Below are 26,087 nucleotides of genomic sequence, written 5' to 3' on the forward strand. Positions count from 1 at the left end.
AACATGCTTTTCTCCTTCACTCAGGAGGCGGCTAATGCTAAAGCTTCTGAGCTCCAGGTCCTCAAACACAACATCAACCCTTAATCCGGGCTAATGCAAACACGATGCTGGCTCTGGTCACACAAATATGTTTCTGGCTGGAAAGTCTCTGTAAGTTCAACAGAAGAGGAAGGAAGAAATACAGCACGTAAAGATGAGCTTTATATCGTGGTGGTCTGTTGAGCTGAAATGAAACGGACGACAGAGACGCTGTGATTGGTTGTGGTTTTGTTGTTCAGGCTGTTTATTTCTTCACTGTGGAGATTAGGGATGCCTTTAAAGTGGCCTCTGTTCAAGCCACTGAAAGCTGTTTTATACACTCAGCAGCGTTTTATATAATCAGCTGGAACGCAGAGGAATGGCATCCCCAGCAGAATCAATTTCATCCCACTTTATATCATACTTTTCATGTTTCTGTAGTGGAAAAAAAAGCCAAGCTGCAAGTAGAGGAAAAAAGTTCAAGACTTGTTCTGTTTTGACTAGAGGAACTACAAAGTTGGTGTTTATGGGATTTAGTGGGCAGCAATTATTTCAAATCAACCGCTGCTTTATAAAGTTGCCTTATAGATCAGAGGAAAGCTGAGAGAGGCTGGGTGACTTCCCGGGAAAAGTAAATCCCAGTGGAGCCCCCTGCCCTTTCTGTGCCGCTTTTGTCAATGAAAGCGACCAAGCAAAAAAAGTACCTTAGTCTCAATCCACTGAGTAGATGTTATGTAATATGAAACCATGTGATTTTTAATGTACCTTTGTTCTCTCCCCCTGGACTGCTCTGGATTAAAAATACAGGAAAAAGCCTGTTGTGGTTTACTCTGACTCATTCACACTTTGTAATGGCACGGTCACACATGAACAAACTGGATGCCCTGTTTTCGATTTCTGTTTTGTAAATTAAAAATATTCCCAACTCTGTAATTTGGTGGATGCAGCCTGGCGCGCATGAAAATGCATTTCCTTGAGGAAAAGGAGAAGTTGTCATTATAGCATGTGGAGGGGCTCGTCTGGGAGCTGCTGAGGATCAAAACAGTCTTTTACATGAGTCTGCTGTGCATGTTGGAGCAAGACCCTGCCCTCAGCACCTCGCTCTCCCTGTCACACACACACACACACACACACACACACACACACATGCATGCACTGAGGTTGTTTTGCTCTGCCTGCATCTGCTTATCAACTCTTGTAAAAATAAAGGCACGTCAGGTGATTTGCAGAGGTGCTTTTAATTTTTATTTATTGAAAAAAAAAAGAAAATTCGTACTATCTCAGTAAAAAACATCCACAAAGGCATCGACATGCTTAAGGCTACACAGGCGCTCTTCTGTTGCACTAAGGGACCATGTCACCATCTCTATTATTTGTCCTTTTTCACTGTGCACATATCGCCACCGGCTGCACTTATCATCGACCCCCTTTACTCACACACCCTCCCCTCTCTGCTCTATTTTCACAGCTGTAATGGCAGCGGGTTCTCACTCTTTTTTTTTTTTTTTTTTTTTTCCCCAAGCTGCTGTGATGGAAGATATGTGTGCTCAACCCCTCTGTCTCCCTGTGATCTCTTTTGAATTCAGAGCCTAGATATTCCTGAAGCTGACACTCCCGCAGTGGGATGTCACTGAGGAAAACAGGGGGTGTGGGGGTACTCTGGGGGCCTGTAGTGGAGTGACTGAAAGTTTGACTTTGGTTAGAGACTTGGCTTTTGTGTGACTTTAAAAGGTACAGACAATGAATGAGATATGAAAACTCTATAAATCTAAGTAGCATTATTCAGTACTTGGACACCAGTGGTTTCTTGATACAGATGTTGAGATTAAACATCAGATTCTGTTGAATTCAGTTCAATAATTAAATGAAAGATGATGAATATGATAATGATTAGTTGCTTTAATGCCAATCACATGATTTTTTTTAGGGTCTCCTGACATGATGTTGTTGCACTCACATTCCTCTCTCCCTCTCCATCACTCCCTCAGCTTTCATTGAGAATGTCCAAACCCCCTGTGCTAATGGCCGCGAGGTGGGCAGAGCCACCGAGCCTCCGTCATGGAGGCAGCCGCTCACCACCATCACCGTCTCCAAGAAGCGCAACTGGCTGCAGCAGAGCTCCCTCGGGAAGAATCACTGCACCAAGGACGAGCTGCAGGGAATGCTGGGAGCTGAGGAGGAGGGCGGTCAGGGTTCCCATCAGCCTCCTCCTCCTCCCAGTCCCTCCCCAGACCACCTGAGACCCATAAGGGGAGCCCCGCAGCGGCCGGTCCACCTGCAGCTGCCTCAGGTTAGCTATAAGATCTCTCTGTTTACAAGGATCAGGTTTATGGAGGCAACACAACATCCAACACAGTGGTCGTTGTGTTTCAGGTTGGCATCGTGCTTTAAACTTTGGCTCCTTCTTAATTTAGGTCAGTCAAGCCAAGGCGTCTCCTCACCCTCGGAGCGTGGACCCGACTGAGGAGAACGATGCAGATGATGAAGGGGAGATTTGGTACAACCCGATCCCTGAGGACGACGAACCTGAGACCTCTCGCCGACCCTGCGTCCGGCTGCTGGTCCCCCCTCGAACGGAGCTGGAGAGGAGGCCCAGCAGGGGAGGGGATGTGGGTCACGGCGGCAGGACACAGGAGGGCAGCGGTGGCGCGGCGGCAGAGGCGCCTGGCGAAGGCCTCGGTGGCGGTTCAGGAGATGGGAGTCAGGGGAATGCTGTACATTCCACAGAGGCACTACAGCTGCACAGACAGATGCTCGCGTGCAAACCTCAGGAGGAGGGGGGGCCTTCCACCAGCAGAACCACAGGTGAGGCAAAAAAAATAAAAAAGACACCCACACCTTCTCTCATTCTTCCTTTACTTCCCTTCCTGTCGACTTCTTCATTCACTCTTTCTCTTCGGGCCCGATGCTCCAGGGCCAATTACTGTCTGGCGTTTTGTCTCTCAGCCAGTCACTCTGGGCAGATTCTTGCGGTTGTGCACACCTTGAACACTAATTACAGTTATTGTTGAAAATGTTTCCAATCTAAGCATAAACAGACTTATTTAGCTGCAAGTCGCCCGTGGTTTACAGTAGCTCCTCTCACAAATTAGAAGGTTTTTAAGAGTGAGGCTTAAGATGATAAATGAGTTTGGCTCGTTTTAAAATCCCAAATTCTTCTTGAACTCTATAACAAATATACTGTAGCCGTACCTGCTCAGGGTTCTCTTGATCTATTTTGTTTGATCGGTGCAGACAGGAGCCATAGCTGTCGAATCAAATCCCTCCATATCAGTGTCCCTCATTAGTAAAACTCAGACAGACATTAGCCAGGAGGAATTCAGAACTGGCATTCCTGAGAGGAAAGAATATCCATTTACGTGTGACTGAAGCTCACACAGATGCCTGTGAGCCTTGTAAAAATTGGTGGTTCTTTAAGTTGTTTTTTTTGGTGCTCCTCTGAATAAATATCCCCCAACCTTGAAAACTAACTCATTAAAACTACGCTTGTGGTGTGTGCAGACACAAAAATGAATGAATGGAGGTGCTCTCTCTGCAGTTTTCTTTAATTTATTTGTATGCTTGGCAGAAAAAAAAAAAACATGTTGACAACTCTACTGAGACGGCATAATAATGACAGCCAGCACACGGCTCCCTGTCTCTTAATAAGCTCGGTCTGTCTTTGCTAACTTCCGACTTTTTGTTCTCTCTGATGTGGCAACATGGTAGTTTGAACCAAGTGGCACATCTTGAGCTGAGCCTATAATTACAACTTTTGACAACACTTCTGTGGCACGCAACAGCCATTCCTAGTTGTAGGAGCACAAAGCGAGGCTGAATAGTTTGGTTATGCTTAGTGAAATCTAATACGTGAGCTTTATGGTCCACAGCAGCAGGTTTACTGCAGGGCATGACGGCTTGAAATGAGCTCAGAAATAACTTTGTTCCCCCTAAAACAGCGAAGGGTTTTAAAATGAAACCAAAAGTCATTGAGATATGTTGTTGCAAATGAAAGATCGTGCTTTTGGCTGCAGCTTCCCCTGATTTTAAAACAATCAGTACATACACAGAAACTGTTTATCATGTGGAGTGGAAAGTCTTAACTTGCCCTTGACAAGGACACAGGTTTGATTGGCGGCTGATAAACTCCTTGATCCTCATTGACTGGCTTCAGACTCCTGGCTCTCGCTGACATCACGTGTGGCTCAGCAAAACTCTCTGTCCTGAGAGACTTTCCTCGTAGGATTAGGATTAAACCGGTCCCGAATGAGTCTCGGTGCACCGGCCCAGGAGAGGCTCTAATCACGGTGCACAGTGCTAATTAAATTTAGGCTATTTGTGCCTCCACAGTGTCAGACCTATTTTGCAGTCTAGATGAAATTTGCTGGTGTCATTAGGGTCTTTTGTGCTGGGTAAGCAGATGAGTGGACAGAAATTGTGGGCTGGAGTGGCTCGTTCAGCAGTTTTACCGCAGGAGAAATCCTGTTCCCAGCTCCTGTGAAGAGAAAGGCTTATTTAATGTTCGCTTTTTCAAAACCGATTTGTTTTCCATCAACTTGCCATTCAAAGACCTGCGCCTCATTTCCATCCTGTAATAGGATTCTGTTGAACAGGAGCAGGTCTGTGACAGTGTGAGTTTACTGGTGCTCTGAGTGGAAGCTGTGAAAGTGGGAGTAGGAGTGTTTTTTTTTTTTTTTTTCCCTCTCGCTCCGGAACTGCCTCCCTCTCTGCTGCCTGTTGACTTTGCAATTGATTCCTGTGGGTTTGGCGACGCCATCCCACACTTCACTGCAACAAAAAAAGAGCAACAAGCCCGGCTACGTGTCATGGTGTTTGTGTGTGTGTGTGTGTGTGTGTATGTGTGTGTGTGTGTGTGTGTGTGTTGTGGATGCAGTGGGCACTTAGTAGGCAGGTATAATATCACTTCAACATCTCTCCACCTCAACCTCTAGAAATGGCTGTGTGTGTGTGTGTGTGTGTGTGTGTGTGTGTGTGTATGTATTGTTGTGGCTGTTAACACAGTTTGTATTGGCTGCAGAATGACACTGCACTCCTCCTCCACTCTTAACTGGTTGGGAGAGTTGGGGGATGGTAAAAAAGGACAACAGCCAGCGTCCCGTCCCTCCACTGCAGGGTCACACTGGGCCTGTTCTGGGGACGTGGATTATTACTGAAACAAGATTTCTATGAGACTTTTTCTTTTGTAGACATGTGTGGCCTTGCACCAGCTCAAATAAACTGAAATACCAGATGGTTGATGAGCTGTTCACTCACCGACTCAACATGTTCAGCATGCTGAACGTCCAATAACCGAGTGTAGCTAAAGCTTGCAGAAAACACCTCTTAAAAGTGTGTGGGGTAAATAGCAGAGCCCTTGAAACGTTGCACCAGACTTAACCTCACTAAACACACATATTTGTTGGTAGTAACATCACTGTTACCACCACAGTGTGCTGTATCTTTACCACATCTACTGTACGTGTGTTTAGGCGGCCACATTATGGGCTGCCTCACCACATTTTTGTAAATGTACCCACGCCTCCCGGGGAATAATGGCCTTTGATCTGAGCTTTGGCAAAGTCTTTACAAAAAACATTAAGTGGAGTCACAGTGCTTAACTCCTCTATTTTCGTCCCATCTTTTCTGCCTTCTGCTCCCGATTCTTCATAAATGCGAGCACTTTATCGGCAAGGCTCAAAATCTGACAGGCTTTTCGTTGATTGAGCACAAATAAGAGCGTCTGCTGAATTAATGAAGCAGTGCAGATGTAGATGACTCTCTGCGACTATAGTTTCCCTCTGTTCGGCTGGCTGGTTCTTTTTCCCTCACCGGATACACTCCAGACTCCTCATGTGCTGCCTATTGACTGACTTTTTGTCCATCTGAATGCTCTATTTGTATGGAGAATAATGATTGATGGACTTTGGGGGTGGTGAGCGTGGTGCGTTCCCAATCTCTTGTTCCCTTTAGTGCCTGTTTGGGGAATCTGACTTGGCCGGCGCTCAGAATGGGATCAGAGCTATTTCTGGGGGTTGTTTTGGTCACGCTGGCAGCCGCGCTTGAGAGTTGGCCCCTGGCTGCTAAAGTTACATGAGAGTTCAAGCCTCCGAGTTCAAACCTGGAATCTAATCTCGGCTGACGATTGCACGGTTCGGTCTGAAGGGAAGTCAACAACTCAGAGGAGCAACGCTGTGAGAACAGCACTTCAAAACCAGAGCAGATTCCTTAGCTTGGCGCTAGATGTGAAGTTCGGGTCACATAGTTTTCTCATGGCTCTTTCTTTCTGGTCTGTTCTTCATTTCATCACCACAGCAGCTGTAGAAAACTGAACTAATAACCTGTGAGCACTAATGCAGCTCTAATGCAGTGTGTAGGTTGGTTAGTTAGAGCTTTTAATTCTGACTATGTGTTTGATGAGAGGCTTTTCAGGAGCGTTGGTAAGCCCCAAGCTCTATTACCTAGGTCTGCAGCTATTTACTGATTAATCTGTTGCTTCATTTCTCAATAAAATGATCAAAAATACAAAAAAAAATGCCCATAAGAACTTCTCAGAGACAAATGTTGTGTGTTCAACCTGCTCGTTTTATCCTAAACCAACAGATATTCCGTTTACATTGAAGAAGCAGCAAATCCTTTTCCGGTGAATACAAGGTTTCTCCCAGGATATTGATCAACTCACTTGTTAAATATGTCTCGTTGCTACAAAACGCTGCAGTTGAATATTTGACATATTGGCAATAGGAATGTCCCTTGAAACCTGGTCCATGTGACGACATTGATGTTTGATTCTATTCATGTTAATTTTGGATTTGTTTCAAGGATGATATTATTGACCTTATATTGTGACTATGCTGCATTAATGTTGCTGCTGAAGAAACAGCAATTTCTTATATTTGAAATAGAGACAAATACATATCCTGGTCTGAAATAATTTGTTCAAAAATAATCATTTCAAAAAATGCTTTTAGTTATAAAAAAAATAATCAATTTGAGTATTGATAAAGTACAGGACTTAAAATAAGCAATATAAGAATAGTAGCATTGATAAAGTCCTAACGGTGCCGATGCTGTGCCTCATTCTGTGTGATGAAGTAAGTAATTCATTTTTATTTATTCATTTTGCAAGTAATTTAATTTTGGCAGAGCTGCAGCGTAAAATCATTAGATTAAGATTGTATCTCGTACTGAAAATGTTTCTGATCTGATGTTTTTGAGGTCGGCTCGTCATGACAGTGCCGTCAGTGCCTTGTTGCCTGGACGGTGGAGGTGCAGCGAGGCCGGCGCGTCTGTCCAGAATTAGCGGCCTCTCTGTCGCTTGAGTTCCAGCAGAGCAGGAATGCCTCCAGCGGTGGGCGAGTTAAGACTACATGAGGGCTGCTTTGGCAGGGGGCCATGTTGTGCTAGTGAGAAGGCCTGCATGCTTGGATATATTAGCAGGGGTTTTGTAAGCATTGTAATGAAACGGCCGGGCTCCTGCGGCCCCTGAAAGGCCTTCCAACACCGAATGATTTAGAGCCGAAAAGGAGAGGAAGCAGCGCAGGGCCGAGCCTCAGTCACCAAGTGAGGAAACTACGGGACAAGTATCCCATTCACCCGTTTATTTACACTGTCCTTGTTTGTGAGCACGCCCTGGACCTTTTCTGTTTTTACATTTAACACACACATTTGGCAGACATGCTTGTACGGACACACACGCCACTCAAGTGAATACAAGTGGTTTTACAGGGGTAATCAGGGACAGCAGATTATTGTCTCCCTCCAAGGCTTATCAGAGTATACCCAATAGATCTCTCTCTCTTACTCACAAACACACACAAACACAAACAAACACACATTCTTGTATTCCAGCGTATAACATTGTTTAATCAGAGGACATTCCACATTATAAGACTATTATTTATATCTTTGGCACCGGCTAGAGTGACGATTTGGCTGGTCGACCGCTCATACTACAAGATGGTAATAAAAATATATAAGGCATATTTGATAATGACTTTATCACACACACACACACACACACACACACCCTCCTCCTGCACCTGTCTGGTGCCAGCGTTGTGAAAAGCCCTCGTCATAAATTCCTGACCATTGTTAAGAGGTGTCAGTGGCCGGGTGCCTGAGGAGGGTCACAGGGTCAGGGAGGGCGTGTGTGTGTGTGTGTTTGTCTTTATCTGTGCATATTTACATGCACTCTCTCTTTGTGTTACAGTAATAAGGTGAGTGCATGTGCAAGTTAAAGTTTTTAGGTGGGGGACAGTTACCCAGCTCAGGTGTCACCCAGAGGAATGCAGACCTTTTGCCCTTTGACCCCCGGAACATGGCCCTGGAGGGTTGGGTGTCAAACCATTGCCCCTGAACCTCAGCTAGTGAGGTGTCACATTACTGTCCTGGCTGCTGCCACAAGGCCAAAGGCTACAGAAGACACAGCTGCATGCGTGTGTGTGTGAAGTCATTAACAATTCAACAGTCATTAACTTTGTCAGAGGCTCGTTGATGTTGCCACAGTTCATGCTGGTTATCAGATAAATGGGATAACAACAGGACACTGGTGGAGGTTATTTTGATTTTTGAATGAGACATTTAGCATTTTGGACAAATGGACATTAATATAGGTCATAATTTTACTAATATAGTTTTAAACTAGACAGAGGGGCTGTTTTCGGTCATTGCACTTTTATAGCTACTACATGTAGTAGAGGCTGAAAGTTTGATTAAAACCAGTATCACAGTATTAAGAATATTTTCTGTGATATTACATTTACTCATTTTGCAGACACTTTTATCCAAAGCAACTTACAAGTCAGGAACAACACTAAAGTTTCAGTGCAGTAGGAGGCGTAAGTATGACATCTACTTAATAAATGCATACTGAAAGGCGTGAGGTACCACAAGTTGATATCAAATGCTGGGTCACATACTCCTATGCCAATTTACTGATCTAAATCAGGAAACGTTCGATACTTCAAGCTGCATTTTATTTTACTGAGGCACTGAGCAGTTAGGGTGTTTGTTCAATAAAACAAAAAAAAGTTAACTTGCTTATATTCCCCAAGACATCTACAAAAAGTATTGTTTTGGTATCAAAACTCAAGTACTGCACTGGGACCAGTTTCAAACAATATCCAGCCATAATCACAATATGGGAGATATGTGCAAAACACATAGAGAATAATAACATTAAAGTTCAATTCAATGAGCTGTGTTTCCCTGTTATGTAATATTCATTTAAAAATTCACTAGTTGTTGATTGTAATTGGCTGTAATTAAAGTCATTAATTTGGACAACAGAGTTTTGTAAGCAACATGATACTATAATATTCCCAGGCTCTGATATGTAGTGTTTTCACAATAATAAGTACTAAACAACCTCACTTACAGCCTCTTTACATGTGATGCTGTCTTAGAGTCTGTGTACCAGATGTATAACTACTATTGAACACTATGAGCAGCTGTTTTGATCCATTACAGTTTAGTAGCTTTTCACAAGTAGCTATTTCCATCTCATTCATACTGTATCGTTGAGAAGTTAACATTATGTAAGAACTTTAAATTAAACTTCATGTACAAGGATTGTCTCTCCTGAAAACCGCGTTTCAGGCTTGACCAGGGCTCTCTGTGTACCTGACCCCTCCCCAGATGTTGCTTGGTGAATTTGCACCTCCACTGGCCTCCACCCATTTTCTCCCTTCTCAGAGCACCTCTGTGTCTATTATTGGCAGGAAGCCGTGACAGGGGAGGCTACTCAGCCAGGGGGGGAAAAGGAGGCTAAACATGGTTTGGTTAGGAATGTGAGAGAACAGCCGCGTTCATTTGTACATTCACCAGCCAGCTTGCCAGCCTTCCAGTCGACCATCCAGACCTCTGACAGCCTGGACAAGGGGCGCCTTTGTCCCCCATCTGCAGGCTACACCCTGCCCTGTTCCTGCCCCCCATCTTACCCTTCTCTCCATCATGTTGGACCTCCTCTGCCTCCCTCTTTTCACTCGCGGACCCTCAGCCCAGAATAGCACAGCAGGTCCCCTCTGAAAATAGAGCTGGTGCTGTTGGCAGGGTCAAGCTCTCTCTCGCTCTTCTCTCTACTTTGTGTCTCCCTCTCCCTGTTTTTCCCCCTCACTTACAGAATCACTCTTTTGTCTCAGAGATTTATTCAGAGAAAGTAATTAGCCAGTTAAAAAAATAAGTGCATTTTTATTTGAAATACCATAAAGCTCCATGTCATGAATGTATTTAATGTCTATGAAGCTCATCAGCCCCTGGACTTAGTTTCTTGTTTAATATCAAAAGATCTTCACAAGGTAAATTCTTCCTACTGAGTCATCTCCCATTAACTCATGCAGTGAGGTATTCCCTGGAAGAAAAAAAAAATGCAGGTCGGCCACGGAGGAAATCTTATTAAAAGATCACTGAATGTAGAAAATAGCTGTTTTTCTGTTTGAGAGAGGCTCAAGCTTCCTGTTGGGCAAATAGCAGGATGCCCATAATTTGACAGATTCCACTTTAATCACTCGAATCAGGTCTGGCTCTGTGTCAACAAATTCATTTTTTTCTCATCCTTTGCCAGATTTTTTTAAACTTAGAAAATGACTGAATGGTCATATGTAGGTCAGTGATGGGGCTCTTAAAATGTGTGTAGCCGAATTAAAAATCACAGACATTGATGTTATGTTTGTCAGTAGGTACTCAGCAGTAACAAAATGCAAGGTGCGTTTGTACATTGTTATCTTCTGTCATTATGGTGGTTACAGTCATAACATGCTAATGGATGGAGTGTACAAAAGCAAATGTTCTCTCAAAGTGATAAGACAACATGGACATACAGACGGTACAGCTAAATAACAGTGGGAGCAATTGTCGAGCGGCTTGATTGATATTTTTATCTGAACATGAGATTATATCACTATTTGTATCTGAAAAGAGTGGCTCATGATGAAGCAGCCACTGGGAATTATCACTCAACTCTGTGGTTTCTCTCAGCTCTATGTGGTTTTTTGGCATTTTGGTGTATTGGCCCAGAGCTTTACTGTTTTGATTCACTCTAATTGCTCTCATCAGTGGCAGATGCAGACAGCTGTTTTAAACCAAAAAAAAAAACAACCCTAAAAACCCCACAGTGGGCTGCCTGCCCATCACTAAAGAGCAGACAGAGCAACAGGTGTTTGTGCTGGTGACCAAAACAGAGCTAAAAAGAGAGTGAATACTGGACTTGATATTTGCTAGGTGTCCATAAACATATATGACTCTAAATAAACTGCTCCGTGGCTAAATGTTTGCTAACAGGTTAACCATTAAAGCCTCATAAAGTGGTAATGGGTCAGTGTTAGATTTACAACTTGTGCAGGTTTTAAAAATTACAGAATTTTTTTGAGGCTTGGTGAGCAACTGATTGTAAACATGGATAACGCCTCGGTTCACTCCCGTAGACTAAACAATGGCTGTCACTCCTGCATAGAAATCTAGACGCTGAAATTTCATGGTGTAGATGTCTAGTTAGGCGGGAGCTGCCTTTAAGGTCCAGTCAAAATGGATATTTTTCAACTTGAATAATGACTAAGTAACTCTAGCTCAGCCCTGAAGCAGTTGGTGTCTCTAGACAGACATTTCCCTGCTTATAGACCTCTGTTTTTTCTGGAGCTGCTTCTAATGACATTCCACTTTGATTTCCCCGCTGTTTGATTGAATGAACCCCACTTTAAGCAAACGGGCCTCATGGAAACTTCTGGGTGAACAATTGAATAAAAAAAAAAGAAAAAGAAATGTGTTTCTTTAAAACCGTAAATTAGCTAAATCACTGTCTGGGTTTACATCTATAGACTGTAACTGTATTATATAGTGCTGAAATGTTTATATGAAGCGTCGCCAACTCAATGTATCTGGCAGTGGATTATGGGTTGCATGTAAACCTAATCACTTGATGATGTGCCACGGAGGTGTAGCACTTTTCTGACAGACTGTAAATTATGGCTCATGCACACTTTGCCTTTGGTTTCTCAGTCTTCTCTCTCCTGTCTGTCTTCACTGGACATCTGAACAGTTGTAATCACAGGAGTAAAAGGTGGCTCGTCTAGTGAAACCAGTGATTACAGTGACTTTAAGAACTTGTGACTGGTGGTACCCATTTGTTCCTGTGAATGATCCAAAAATTGGTTTCTAAATATTTTCCTGTCAAAGAATTTGGCAGGAAAAATGTTTTAACTGTTCCACCAAGTGTCAACCGAAGAAAAATAAAAATTCAAAATGCGTCAGATTCCCCTTTTAACCCGTTTTTTCCCTTGCTCTGTTATTTCCTCTGTAGATGGTCCCGATCTGCCCAATGCTGTCGGCTTCTCCCCTCCCTCCAGCCCGAACCCGGCCAAGAAGAGCAGCTCCATCAACTGGTCCTTCCCGGACAAGATCAAGTCCCCGCGCACCGTCAGGAAGATCTCCATGAAAATGAAGAAGCTCCCGGAGCTCAGCCGAAAACTCAGCGTCAAGGGGACCCCGAGTAGCAGTAACAGCAGCAACGGCAACGGAGGCAGTCAGTTGGAACCGAGAGCCAATTCTCCCAGAAACAATGGCAGTGGGTCGGAGGCTGCCCCCCAGACTTCAGGCCCTCCTAGGTTAGCGGCGTCTGGGGGTGGGCAGGCGAGCCGTAACGTGATCTCACGCTACCACCTGGACAGCAGCGTGTCCACACAGCACAGCTTCAACAAGAAGAAAAGTAATGGCAGCTCAAAGTCCGCCAGTAAAGGTGGCTACCTCAGCGATGGTGACTCACCAGAGCTGGTGGCCAAATCTGGGAAGCACGGCTCTGCGGAGGGGAAGGGAGGGAAAGGCAAGGAGATGGAAGGAGGTGGAAGCTCGAAACTCAATGGCACAGAGCTGGACATCGATGCTTTCCGCCATTACAGCTTCACAGAGCAGCCCAAGTGCAGCCAGTACATCTCTGGACTCATGAGCCTGCACTTTTACGGTGCTGAGGACCTCAAACCTCCACGCATCGACTCGCGAGATGTCTATTGCGCCATCCAAGTGGACTCAGTTAATAAAGCACGAACCGCTCTCCTCACATGCCGTACTACCTTCCTAGATATGGATCACACCTTCAACATTGAGCTGGAGAACGCCCAGCACCTGAAGCTGGTGGTGTTCAGCTGGGAGCCCACGCCAAGGCGCAACCGTGTCTGCTGCCACGGCACGGTGGTCCTGCCTGCACTCTTCCGGGTGACGCGTTGCCACCAGCTGGCAGTGAAGCTGGAGCCACGGGGGCTGATCTACGTCAAGCTGAGCCTGATGGAGCAGTGGCAGAACTCACTGGACGGTGGCCCAGACGGAGACAGGGAGCCCCAGGTGTTTGGTGTGGAGGCGTGGCGGGTGGTGGAGCGGGAGAACTCGGGACTGATGGTGCCACTGCTTATAAGCAAGTGCATCAACGAGATTGAGAAGAGAGGCTGTCAGGTGAGTCTGTGTTTGGTTCAATGAGTCTGAATTTGAGAAAAAGGTTCCAGTTCTCCATCAACCAGGTCAGCCTGGTAACTCTAACCCTGTGGTAAAGGTCCTGGTCCTGATATGAGCAAAGGTCCAACACAATCTCCAGAGCCCAAAGCTTCAAATTTCATGTTTTCTTTCTGATTGACACTGCAAAACCCCTCTATATGACTATGACTGTAAACATCTATATATGTTTACAGTCATTTAAAAACCGAAAAGCAGCAAACCTTCACACTGAGAAGCTGCAAACAGGGAATATTTAGAATTTTATATATAAAGGACTTGAATGATTGATGATTGATTAGTTTGTTGTTGGTTATTTTTTATCTTGATCGACCTCAAACTGACCAACGATTTCACTTAGGATGGCAAATACTTATTATGTTCATCATCATTTAATCTGCTGATTACTCCTTGTCTCAGTTGATTCTTTTATTAGTAAAATTACAGATTGATTAGAGTAACTTAGCTCAAAGTGACAGTAGTCGTGTTTTATCTGATCAATGCCCAAAACCCAAAGACATGAAACCTACTATTAAATAAACCAGAGAAATTGAGCAAATCCTCACATTTACAAAAAAGGACCAAGAGGTGATGAAATTGATTATAAAAAGTAACAGATTACTAATCAGTTAATTTAGTAATTTGTTCAGGCCCATGAAATATTTACAATGTATGTTCAAGGACATGTTTTAACAGTACGTGTGGTTGAAAGCCTCTCTGATCCTATTCTGCAAATTTAAAACAGATGTGGATTCCTTTGAAAAGAAGGATGATAGGATACAATTATATAATGTATTTTTGTATGAGAGTGAAAGAACAGGGAAAGATGTAACCCTACATCCAGTACATGCTTTTAGCTCCATGTGCTGAGATGAGTGTTCCCCCTGCAGCCAGTAATAATGCTGAATGAATGACAAGAGTAGAAGAGATACAGGAGATGTACAGCATGTACCACACTTCATGATGTCATGAGCCTTCCTGAGGCGACCCGCTCTTTTTATTCAGTGACAAGACAGAGACCAGGGTGGTGGAGACGGTGAGGGCGTAGATGCATGTGATCATCTCCTGCTTTTGTTCCACCCTCCATGTTTCATCTGCTCTTTGAAGCCCAGAAAGAGGTGGCGGCGTTTCTCCTAATTAGGACTGAGACAGCGGCAGTAAAAGTGTCTGACCACTGTTCCTGACTGATCACTTTGGGAGGAGGGGGAGGGGGGACATGCCAGGGGCAGTGGGTGCCTGAGGCTAAAAGACATTAGACCTCTCCAAAAAGTAGTAAGAATACCTGTAGTTGCCAGTGAAATTGTTCAGGCAATTTCCCTTTGAGGATTTTTTAAAAGTTTGATCTGTCTCTAATGGAAATAGGCTGTAGGTCGCTTTATTTCATTTTTGTGCAACAGTGCATCATCATGCAGAAGTGAGGTTGCTGGTGCTGTCACTCTGGGGAAGCTGTCTAAGATGCACTGTTGCCAAATTCACCCAGCTGCTCTCTTCGTGGTCCAGCTGTAGCTTTCACTTCACCAACAGTGTTTACTCAGTTCGCTCAGGTTTCCTCTGTTTATCTAATTCACTCTGCTTTGTCTTGCCATATTGTGATTCCCATCTGCTTCTCTCTCTCCTCATCTGCCTCTGTTTTATCTGTCTCTCCTTCTGTTTCCCTTTTTTTTTTTTTCTCCACTCGATCTCCTGTCCCTCACAGTGCTGCTCCTAATCACCCCTACCCCTCTCTTTTGCTGCCTTCTTTCATTACACAGATGTAGAGGAGGCTTCACTCAGGGTATCAGCCAGAGATCCAGTATAAGTGCTCCCCCAGGTTGCAGGCAGACAGGGGTTAGGACGGGGTTGACACCAGATCCCAGAGGAATTTGCAGGTTGTGTCACTGAAGCACGCATGGCCAGACGTGTAGCTGTGTGCCTTTCAGAAATGATTATGTGGATCTTTGATGGAGTCTCTTTTTCAGAGTCTGTAGGAATCGCGTGTCCTCGGGGCTTCTCCGAGCTTTTAAACCACTGCATGATTGTGGGTGTTTTGAAAAGGCTGCAGATAATGTCTGTGTAGAGAGACAGGAGTTATGTATGTGAGCACTCATTGAAAAGAGATATTTTTTAAAAAGCAGCTCCCCCACTAACCTACATACTGTCTTACATGACAGAAAAAGACAAACACATATGTTGTGACATGTTATGAACAACATCCTTGTAGACGGAACAGAAATCCTGGTCCTGTGATATTAAATGTCTTTTTTCTTTAGGATTGTATCAAGTATCAATTAATTTAAGTCATAATCATCTGCACTAATGACTTTATACTCATTAACTTCATTGGCTGATGGTTTGACTCCCCTTTCATTCCTTTTGGCTTACTTGGTGTATGTCGAGACTTTTTCAGGATATTCATCCTTTAAGCAGCTGGTATGAGTGACAGCTTTAAGTTAAACTTTCTTTTTTAAACTTTTTCACTTTTTCTTTGAGGACAGGAAATGATGAAAAATGTATCACAGTGTCCTTGTGATGTGGCCTTTTTGTTAATGTGAATATATTCGATGCAGATTTCAGCCACAGAAGTTGGAAATGTTATGGAAGTGTCCGTCCTAGTAAGGTGGCCATTTTGACTTGTGCGGAAAGTGACCTGGAGGCTTATAGAGATGAGAGCAGTATATACAGTAAAAAACATTGGAAAAGGATGTTACTATGATTTTTGCTTTTCTTTCATGTATGACTGATCAATTAGTTGATTAACAGAAAGTTAAGTTTTTATCATCAATTAATCGTTCAACTTATTTTCAAAGCCAAACAAGGCCCAAATCTTCTATTTGAAGCCTGTAATTTTTGAGGTTTTGCTGTTCAACCTGTGGAATAGTACACTAAATGTCTTTACGTCTTGATTTGTTGGTTGGACAAAGATAAAAAAAAAAAAAAAAAGAAAAATAATCAGCAGATGATTTGACAATGAAAATAATCATCAAGTGCATCACTACTGTGTGGGGAATCCTGGAATCCTGCCACAAGAGCATTCTGTTTATTTTTTATGAAGGTGAGAACTTCCCTGCTAGTGCCTTATTAGAAAGGTGAATCATGTTTAGAGGAAGTAATTAACTTGGTGGACTTCGACCAAGGCGACTTCGAACACTGAGGAGTATTATTGTGGTCAAATGCACTTTGCTTTCTTTCCTTTCTTCTCCTGTGATATTGCTGATCCCAGACAACAACAAGAGAAAAAACTGATCTCATCATTGGTCCTACGCTCACCGAGCATCCACATTCCTGTCGAGGGAACTCGTTTTGGTTTGTGGTTACTGTGTCTGCCTTATTCTACATATAGGTCTTCGCTGGTGCTGCTTGTTGTGTTGCCCGGCAGCCGCAGAGCAGAAGTGCAGGCCCACTTTCTGCCAACTGCTGTTCCCCGCCTGCACTCGGGCTCTCCCCCAAAGAGAGAGACTCTTTTTTTTTTTTCTGAATGGACTTGTTGTTCATTGTGCCCAGTGACTTCTGTTTACTCTCACACAAAGCCAAATCCCTGCCTAATCTGTCCTCCTCTCTCCCTCTCGCGTGAGGTTTAGAAAACACTGCTCAACTGGACGAGGAGAGCTCACAAATAGTTGTTCTGGTGGGATGGGGAGACTTTATAGCGCTCCTACGCTGGAGCCCGGAAAGGCCAGCAGTGTGTGTGTGTGTGTGTGTGTGTGTGTGTGTGTGTGTGTGTGTGTGTGTGGATCCGGACCCGACCCGCCATTCACAGCCCACTGACTTAACACGTTGCCGGGGCAACCACACCAGTTGGTCTGCTATGCCACATACCAGACAGACACATGTAGGAGAAATTATGGTATGTCTGTAGCCGGGCCTAATCCCAACATAACAAAGAAACCACTGGTGCCGAGTTTCAACTATCAAATGTCAGCGTCTCGAGGAAATTGTTAAGAGTTCCTTCAGGTCACACTCTGGAGGCGTAGGTGAAAAAACATAAATGGTTTATTGCCGAGGGCCTCCATTTTTCATGCTGAAGCTGTCAGCCGGGTTTTTAGAAGAGCCCAGTGTTTATCCGCTCAGTCATAAGGAAGTGACACTTTTATCACACCTCTGAGTGTAGATTGGTACAAGTCAGAACACATTTTCATTTTCCTGTAAGCTGAGTGATGAAACCATATCCACAGATGTGTTGAAATGATGCTATCTGCTACTTTTTCCAGAGAAAAGTTGCAAGATTTGAAAGTGTATCTTTTTAAAGGAGAAATAAACAAATATTCCTCTTACAATTGACAAGTTGAATTCAAAAGCAATAAACCGCTCTTCACCACTTCAGTAACTCGAGGGTTTTACTGCTACAGCCTCTCTGTGGTTACGGTCTGACCACTACCAAATGACGGCCAATGACGTGCTGCTTTTAGCATCATCATGTAAAGGCCAAATGTTACGTAGTTTTAAAGTGAATATTTAACACAATAGTCTTTGTACTAATGAAACCTTTTATTTTGAGGTAATAGATTGTACCATTGCACACAAGGCTGTCAGGGTTTTTTCTGCCAGAGCCTTTCTTGTTCTGCTATGACCAGTGACTCATAGTGGCTGAAGTTAGCTTATGTTAGCAAGATGGATATCGCTGTTAAAGGACATTACTGAGTCTGCCTTCTGAAAAGCTGAAATCATAAACAATAAACTGTCAGGCTTTTGCTGCTACAGCCTCAGACAGTCAGGTATAATCTTATATAATCTTATTTTAGCTATTGTTTGCTTATACATTGCTATTGCTTTGTAGGAGACATTTCTGTGCCATTTGCCGCTCTCTTTGTGACTCTTTCCCATTGGTGCCATAGTTAGACCACATTTTATTGTGCGTCACATCAATGTTTCATAGGTTTTATGTTCAGAAAGAGTTATGTAGTCTTGGTCTATGTTATAACAGTCTATCTTCTGTCTGGCTCTGCTGAGAGGAGGCTGGTGGTCAGTCATGTACAGTCAGTGTTATTTGTGTAGCTTGAGTTTGTGTCAGAGCTTTGCAATGTGTGCAGAATGCAGAATGACACCCTCCATCCTTTAGCCCTCGAGCTGGATCAGAGAAAACCTGCACAGAAAAACTTAAATACCTTTTATATGAGGGGGATCTCCATGATGCATGTACAAAACATAAATGAGTGTCTGTAGAGTAGACAGAAATACAAAACATAGTAGTAGAAATACAATTTGGAGGTACAGGATAAAGATATGAATGAAAAGTGTAGTACAGAAAGTGTAATATTAAGAATAGGGTGAGTTTTCTTACAGGGATTCTGTTGTTCTGTAAGCAGCTTATTGCATCCTGCTTCTGCATCTTGATATTTATTAGAAAATATAAGATTTTGTCAGTTGTTCTAATAAGCTGTCATCTTGATGATACAAAGCAGACAAGAGTTTTGAGACACGTGAGTTTTCTGTGAAAGTCGTTCTGGCTTCTGTCCAACACAGTGTTTGAGTACAGATGTAGAAGTTGATCGATAGGATTATAAAGACGTCTGCCTCTCTGTCAACTGTTTGACTCTTTGAGCCATGCTTGTTTATTTGACCTACTTGTGTGTGTGTGTGTGTGTGTGTGTGTGTGTGTGTGTGTGTGTGTGTGTTGCCAGGTGGTGGGTCTCTACCGTCTGTGTGGGTCTGCTGCAGTAAAGAAGGAGCTACGTGAGGCCTTTGAGAGAGACAGTCACGCCGTGGAGCTGTGTGAAAACATGTATCCTGACATCAACGTCATCACAGGTAAACTGAGCACCGACAGCAGAGAGATCACCACACACACTCAGTGTAATTAGGAACTGGCAGTCAATGAAACGGCATTTCCAAACAGCACCGGTGTCCTTCGGGTCTCAGGCTGTGTCTGCAAAAATACCATCTTACTGTACTTCATTAGGATACTACATAATGCAGTACACTCAGTATAGAAAACATCGGGTATACTCTGAGAATGACCGAGCAGGTGATCCCAGATAAATGTTAGTGAGTGTGCAACATGATAGATTATCCCACTGATGATTTTCAAGATCAACCTTTGATCCGGTGAAAAATCTCCATCGCAGTTTCACAGAGCTGAAGTTAGCATCTTCAGATTGTTTATAAATCATAACAAAAAAAATATGAACTTTCCACCAAAGACGGAGAAAAGCAGCAAATCCTCACATCGGAGAAGCTGGAACCAGGGAATTTTTTGGCATTATTGCCTAATCAACTAATTATCTGATTGCTTTAGCTCCAGTTTTGATCAGTTCTGTTAAAGTTTGTTTTTCGAGACAATTAAAACATTTTCTGAAACATTTTAAGATGTGTTGTGGAAAGAGTGGCACAAGCTTGAAGGTTATTTGTCAAAAATATTTGTTATATGGAATTATATCTAGATTTTAAAACCTGAATATCATACATTGCACTTTATTTTAGACTTTTTGCACTTATTATGACAATAAAGCTTTATTTACACAGATTTACAACATTAAAAAACTTACAACAAAATACAGATTTGGGAGATTTCAAAACACAAAGACTGTAAAAACAAGGAGATGGTAAAAATTAGTAAAATAGGATTAACTCAAATCACGGTGAGCGTTACAGTAAAGTAGGATTAGAGAAGAAGGAGAGTTACTCAGTTAAGAGAGTAAGGCAGTGGTGCAAATCGAAATGAATAACAAAACAAACAGGGCATTATCCCAGTGGAGTCTGGATGTCGCATCGATCCAGTCTTTGCCCTAGTGAACGTGTCTGAACCGGTGTGTCCGCTGCAGATAGGTCAGCACACACGAACGTCCCAGAGTGTATGTGTGAGTCTGCTGTTTGTAGTAAAAGCATTCCAGCAGTCAACATACCAGTATAGGCCGATGCCTGAGGGAAAGGCCCACACACACACACACACACACACACACACACACACACACAGATCAGACCATGCTGTACATTCAGGTCATTCTTTCTTCTTCAGGTTTGTGGTTGAGACATGCTTTGTACTGTCCCTTCTAGGTCATGTTGTAGTCAGCTCTGAGGGTTTTCTTCTTTCCCAAATGTAAGCGACTCAGCCTGATAATGGTGGTAGTGTAAATGTAAAGGTTGTTTGGTCGCACATCTCGTGTCTCATATTTTAAAGCCAGTCATTTAAACGCCACTCAAATACCTGCCAGTCGCAGCTTCTTTCCGCTCTGCTGCTGCGAAATTAAAAATGGAAACAGTGAGTTACAGCCCATCTCAGAGTCTTCAGCTTACAAAAACAGCCATGTCACTGGGTTGAGTAATGACTCCAGCAGTGTTACAGATTTTGAGGGTGGGGGCAAAATTGTAGAAAATGACTTGGTCATGATTTTTTTTTTCTCCCATAAAAAGAGGAAGACCATGGAAACCCCTGGGCATTGTCGGACCTGCTGTTGGTTTTGGGAAGAGGCCCCATATAGGCGTCGTCCTATCATGCCTGCTTTGATCCACATGCATTTGCATGGCAGGGCAAAGAACACAGTTAACAGTTGAGCGGATTAGAAAAAAAGGGCCAGCACCAGCGTGGATTGTTGGTTTTTGCTCGCTGCCTAAATTTGCTCTGCCAAGCGAGTTGCTGTTGCAGTTGGGCCTGAGTGAGTGGAAGAGGGCAGAGAGAGCATGGGGGCGGGGGTCCATCCAAGATATAATCATGGGTTTAGTCTTAAAACATATTTTTGGTAAAAACCTGCCACCTGATTGACCTGATTTCACTTCTCTCTTCAGTATTTTGAAACGTGATCTTCTCATGTTTGAAGAAATGCTTACTAATTTGCATTTATAATTGAAGTGTAAAAATAATGAAGAATATTGGATTAAAAAGGAGCATCTGCAGTGTGCAGTCAGACTAGGGGCTAATAAGTGAGCAGCAAATGGATGAGCTAAGAGAGCTGGCGTGTCACACGGCTAATTTAAAAGCGGAGGTAGTGAAAGGGATTATCCAGGGGTCAGAGTTCAATCCAAAGCTTGCAAAACATGCTCAGTGCGCAGCCCTCCATTGTTTCAAATCACAGTCCTTTGTTTCAAATCACAATTCACTCAAAGGAAGCAGAAACATGTCATCAACGTGAGCAACATGCTGTGAAAAATCAAGGCAAACAAAATACTCTTCAGCAGTTTGTGTTCAGTGGTTACTCTTTCTCCTCCGTGGCTAATCTGGTCGTTACACTTTCTGTATGAGTCTTTAGAGTGGAGTCATAGAAAGAGTCTGTGCTGCTGCGGATCAGCTGCAGCTTGATGGACGACGTGGAGTTGGACAGGAAATCCTCACAACCTCCACTGACTCCTGGTAATCATTAAACGACTTGTGAGGATAGTGGCTCGGTTTCATTTTTCATTTTACTTTATTTTTAATAAGTATTGGAAATGCTGTTTCTTTTTCTCAACTACTTACATTTACACTGAATGTACCAAACATTGGACCGAACCTTAAACTTCCCATAATTATTTCTAGAATCAGCAGAGGAACTACAGAAGATCTCAGACACTTCAGATATGGACGAAAAAGATGTCTCTCAGTGTAGAGGAAATGCAAGAATCTAAAATCATGTCATCATGGAAGACAAAACCCCCACAGATGACATTTTTACACTTCAGTTTTTCAATGAATTAAACAAACAACATATGACGTATTGAATAATGAGCTCTAGGTAAAAATTGTTAAATTGAATTTACAAGGAGTTTGACATAGTGCTGGATGTCAGTAAATCAAATATTATTATATATATATGTGTTTTAGACATTTGTTTGTGACATCAGCAGTAACAAGTGAGCATCAGCAGACCTCAAAGTGTTTACAACACATGTTACAGTAAATCACAGTTTATCTTTGGATTCACACGCTTACACAAAAATCCTGGTTGGATTAAACAAATGAACTGAATCACTGTGAAAAGTTTGGTTTTAGAAGACAGCTTAGTGACTCTGAATAATGATTAAGCCCTCAGCTCGACCTGCTTGGCCTTTGTATGGAGAGAAAACTCTTATCCAGTGATAGGAAACAGGTTCAGTAATTTGTCTATTGAAAAAAAGAAACTAGTGTGTCCTGAGTCCTGCTGGTTGAGAGCTCAGTACAGTTATTGATCCCAGTTTGTGGTTTTTAATTCTGCCCTGCCTGACTTGCCTTTTCCATAGCCTACTTCCCTACTTTGCCCCCCACCCTCGGCAGTACTCCAGTGAAGACATGGAAAGTCATTAACAAGTGCCCCCTTTGTTGCCGAACAAACACAGATGGTATTTGGCTCATGCATGGGGGATTAGCTGAACCCTGGGCCGGCCAGGGAAGCAGGCAACCACTTTACAAAGAGCTCCAGGCCTGTGTGGGTGTCAGAATATTTCTTAAACTGCGGGTCAGGGAGCAACAACCAGTTGTAGACATATTTCTGATGGATCCACTTGCGGCATGAGAGCTCCACTGTTCCCAGAGTGGGAGTGGGGTTTGCTCATTTGGGTGTTTTAGGGGGCTATGGAAAGTTTGAAGCAAACCACAGTGTAAAGCTTTACCGTGGCACTGGAAGGGGCAGAGACACACACGTCTCCTCTGGCCCCCCCTAGTGCTGTGGGGGCGTGCAGGACAGCAGGGAGGGGGCAGGACAGAGAACAAACAGGGGTTTGTTCTCCAGGCGAGGCGTTGACTGCAGCACTGACAAGAGGAGTGACCTTCCGCTTTGTTTGAACAAGAGGTCAAAGGTAGAGCCGTGCCCCAGTGCATTGTGTGCCTTGTAGTGTTTGGTGGCACATTTGAAACACTGAAATAGTCTGAAATAATAACAGAGAAAAGTATTTACATCAAAATACTTTAAGCTGCTGTCATCTGTAGCTTTAATTGCCTGTACTGAAGTTGTGTTTCAGGGCTTTGTTCTGATGTGTTGCTGAGCTGCTTGGGGCTCAGTCTTTATCAGCCTGTAGAGGTAGGTGGAGATGTGTGTATGTATAGTTCATGTCTCTGCTGGTGTAAAGCCAAACCCCGACAGTTTAAAAGTGAGAGAACAGACACTCAGCGTGCGCTTGTTGTCAGCTTGGCTGTGAAAGAGAGTGAAGCACCTGCAGGGGAAGCACACCTGTTCACCCCCGAGCCCATGACCTTGTGTGCATATGTGTGTGTGTGTGTGTGAGAGAGTGTTTGTGTGTTCACGTTTCACTGAGCACGTGTGTGTGTGTTTATATGTGAGTGTGTGTACGCTGATCAGGGGCTAAGACACTAAAGTAAACACTAACACTGACTCATAGCAAGCTAATGATTTACCTGCATTTGTCCTCACTTCAGACAAACACAAGCACATGTGCCCACGTACACACACGAGGTGGTGTGACTGGTGTGTTTCTTTCTTTTTTTTTTTTTTTTTTTTTTAACCTTATTGCATTAGAACGAATCTAAACATGTGCGTCATATTTTTTCATAAACTGCATGTGAGGAAAAACATCGGCTGTTTTGTTTTCTGAAGCAACGCTAACGTGAAACAGTCGTGCTGTTGTTGTTTCCAGACGATCTGCCTCACAGCACAGCGAAGGTCACAAGGTCCACCATGCTTGAGTTTACATGTTAAGGAAAGTGGTACCTCTCTGCTTTTTATTTGCACACTCAGGTAACAAAAAAGCTTAACTTTGCAGAGATAAGGATAAAAACACATGGCTCCTTTCTGCTTCCAGGCAGCCTGTTTTCCTGCGATGAAACAAGCAGATTATTATTATCTCAGTGAAGTCTCAGGATAGATTGACAACGGGAAGCAGGAGGATGTTCACAAAGCATTTCTGTGTAATCTGTTTTGGAAATCAGCATGTCTAGGGAAGCGTTACGGAGACTGAATGTATCTTGTGTTTATGTGTGGTTATCACATTTTTAGCTCATACCAGATTTCATACCAAAGCTGATGAAGATGAAAGATAACAGGAGCATTCATCAGTGTGAATCAGAACTAAAACAAAATGGAAACATGCAGCCACAGATCGGCCACGCCGGCTCACAGGCCACAGGGGACATGTTTAATTGCAGGGACATTTTTATCAAGTTTTAAGTGCATGTTTGCCTGAAGCCCTGTTAAACTCTGACCCCGCTGACTTAGAGCTGTCATTGTGTTGGTCTACCTGAGATGGGCGGGCTGACATAGTACGCCAATGTCTTTTTGGGTATGGGTTGTTTTTCTTCAGACTAACACTAACTGCCTCAGGAATGCACAGTATTTCAGTGTGAGTGTGTGTGTGTACTTGTACTTGCTACATAGTAAGGACCAAAAAAAGTATTTTACTAACAGAGTGAGGACATTTTGGGAAAGTGAGGACATTTTGGGAAAGTGAGGACATTTTGGCTGGTCCTCACTTTTTGAGACACTTTCAAATCACATGTCGAGGGTTAAGACTTGGTTTTAGAGTTATGGTTAGAATTAGGTTTAGGTTAAGGTTTGGGTCAGGGTTAGGGTTAGGCACTCAGTTGTGATGGTTAAGGTTAGGGTAAGGGGCTAGGGAATGCATTATGTCAATGAGTGTCCTCACAAAGATAGAAGTACAAGTGTGTGTGTGTGTGTGTGTGTGTGTTTGTGTCAGGATGTGCTAAATCTCGAGTTCAGAGAAAAGAGTTTCGGGAAAAAAGAAAAAGCACATAGTGTAGAATATTCACCAAAAAGTGAATACACTGAACTGAATTTAGATCCTTCCTCCTCTCTAATCCTGTATTCAAAGGCTCTTGTGCCTGTGTAGCTGTTGGAGAAGAAAATGGGACATTTACATGTGTCATCACCTAAAATTAATGAAATTTAAGCTTCATTTTCAAACATTTGTCTTCCCCCTTTATTCTCCAGAGACTGATGTGTGATGGACCCACAATACCAGTTAGGAATAGACTGAAGAGTGCTAAGCCTCAGGCTGACTTAAGGAGCAGAGTGGGGACTTACTGGGATTAAAAAGTTAACGTGTTAAGTTGTTCCCTCCATTCTCCTCACTGGGCCTAAAGGGATGTCAGTGGATTTACTGTGAATCTGATTGCAGTTTTCTGTAAATAGAAGGCGAGTGGCAAAGGGGAAAAAACACCTCGGGTATCGGTGAAGAAGTGATGGTGGAGGAACCTCTATTTACAGCACCCTAATCAGAATCTGCTGTGGAAGCCCAAGGGATTTTGTCACTACTTTGGGAATTTCAAGGAACAGGATTGCATTTGACATAGATACTTTTTTACCATGTCTTTTAACTTTTTCATACCCAGACGAACTGTGGTTTTGTTGTGTTTGTGCAGACAGTGTGGCAAAACTGAAAAAATCATGGCTTGGGGCAATTATCTTATCAAATGTTCTGTTGTGTTGATAAGCAGAATATCACCATCATCGATCTACCCAGTAGATGTGGGCTGTTTAGAAGTAACTGAGGAGTAAAGTGAACATAAACCAACTGCTTTCGAGTAAAATATTTCTCTAGTCTATAGCTGAATATGAAGCCTTGGTGAAAATGGTTGCAGTGTTTAGCATTGCAGGGAAAAGCACATATTAACGAGGAACGTTCACATCCCTCAAGCTGATATACAGTCATGGCCTCTACCAGACATCCATGTTTGCAGTGAGTCAATCAAAACAAAGCAACGACCTACAGCACAAAAGCCATCCAGCTCAAATTATATGCGATACTTTCTGTATATTCATATTTCACTGCATAAATCAGCAGCA

General features: G+C 43.2%; 1 protein-coding gene across 2 annotated transcripts in view; it reads left to right on the forward strand.

Moving 5' to 3' along the window:
• The window catches only part of syde2 (synapse defective 1, Rho GTPase, homolog 2 (C. elegans)), a 46,132-nt gene that overhangs the window by 8,230 nt on the left and 11,815 nt on the right, over nucleotides 1-26,087 (forward strand). For both annotated transcript variants that reach the window (XM_071486427.1, XM_071486428.1), the window contains 4 exons: nucleotides 2,007-2,308; nucleotides 2,433-2,823; nucleotides 12,290-13,431; nucleotides 19,065-19,191. In XM_071486427.1, the coding sequence (XP_071342528.1) occupies nucleotides 2,007-2,308; nucleotides 2,433-2,823; nucleotides 12,290-13,431; nucleotides 19,065-19,191 (1,962 nt within the window). The remainder of the gene's footprint in view (nucleotides 1-2,006; nucleotides 2,309-2,432; nucleotides 2,824-12,289; nucleotides 13,432-19,064; nucleotides 19,192-26,087) is intronic.

The sequence above is a fragment of the Trachinotus anak genome, unplaced genomic scaffold, assembly GCF_046630095.1.
Source record: "Trachinotus anak isolate AG129_WGS33_773 ecotype Australia unplaced genomic scaffold, CSIRO_AGI_Tana_v1 ptg000010l, whole genome shotgun sequence".
NCBI lineage: Eukaryota > Metazoa > Chordata > Actinopteri > Carangiformes > Carangidae > Trachinotus > Trachinotus anak.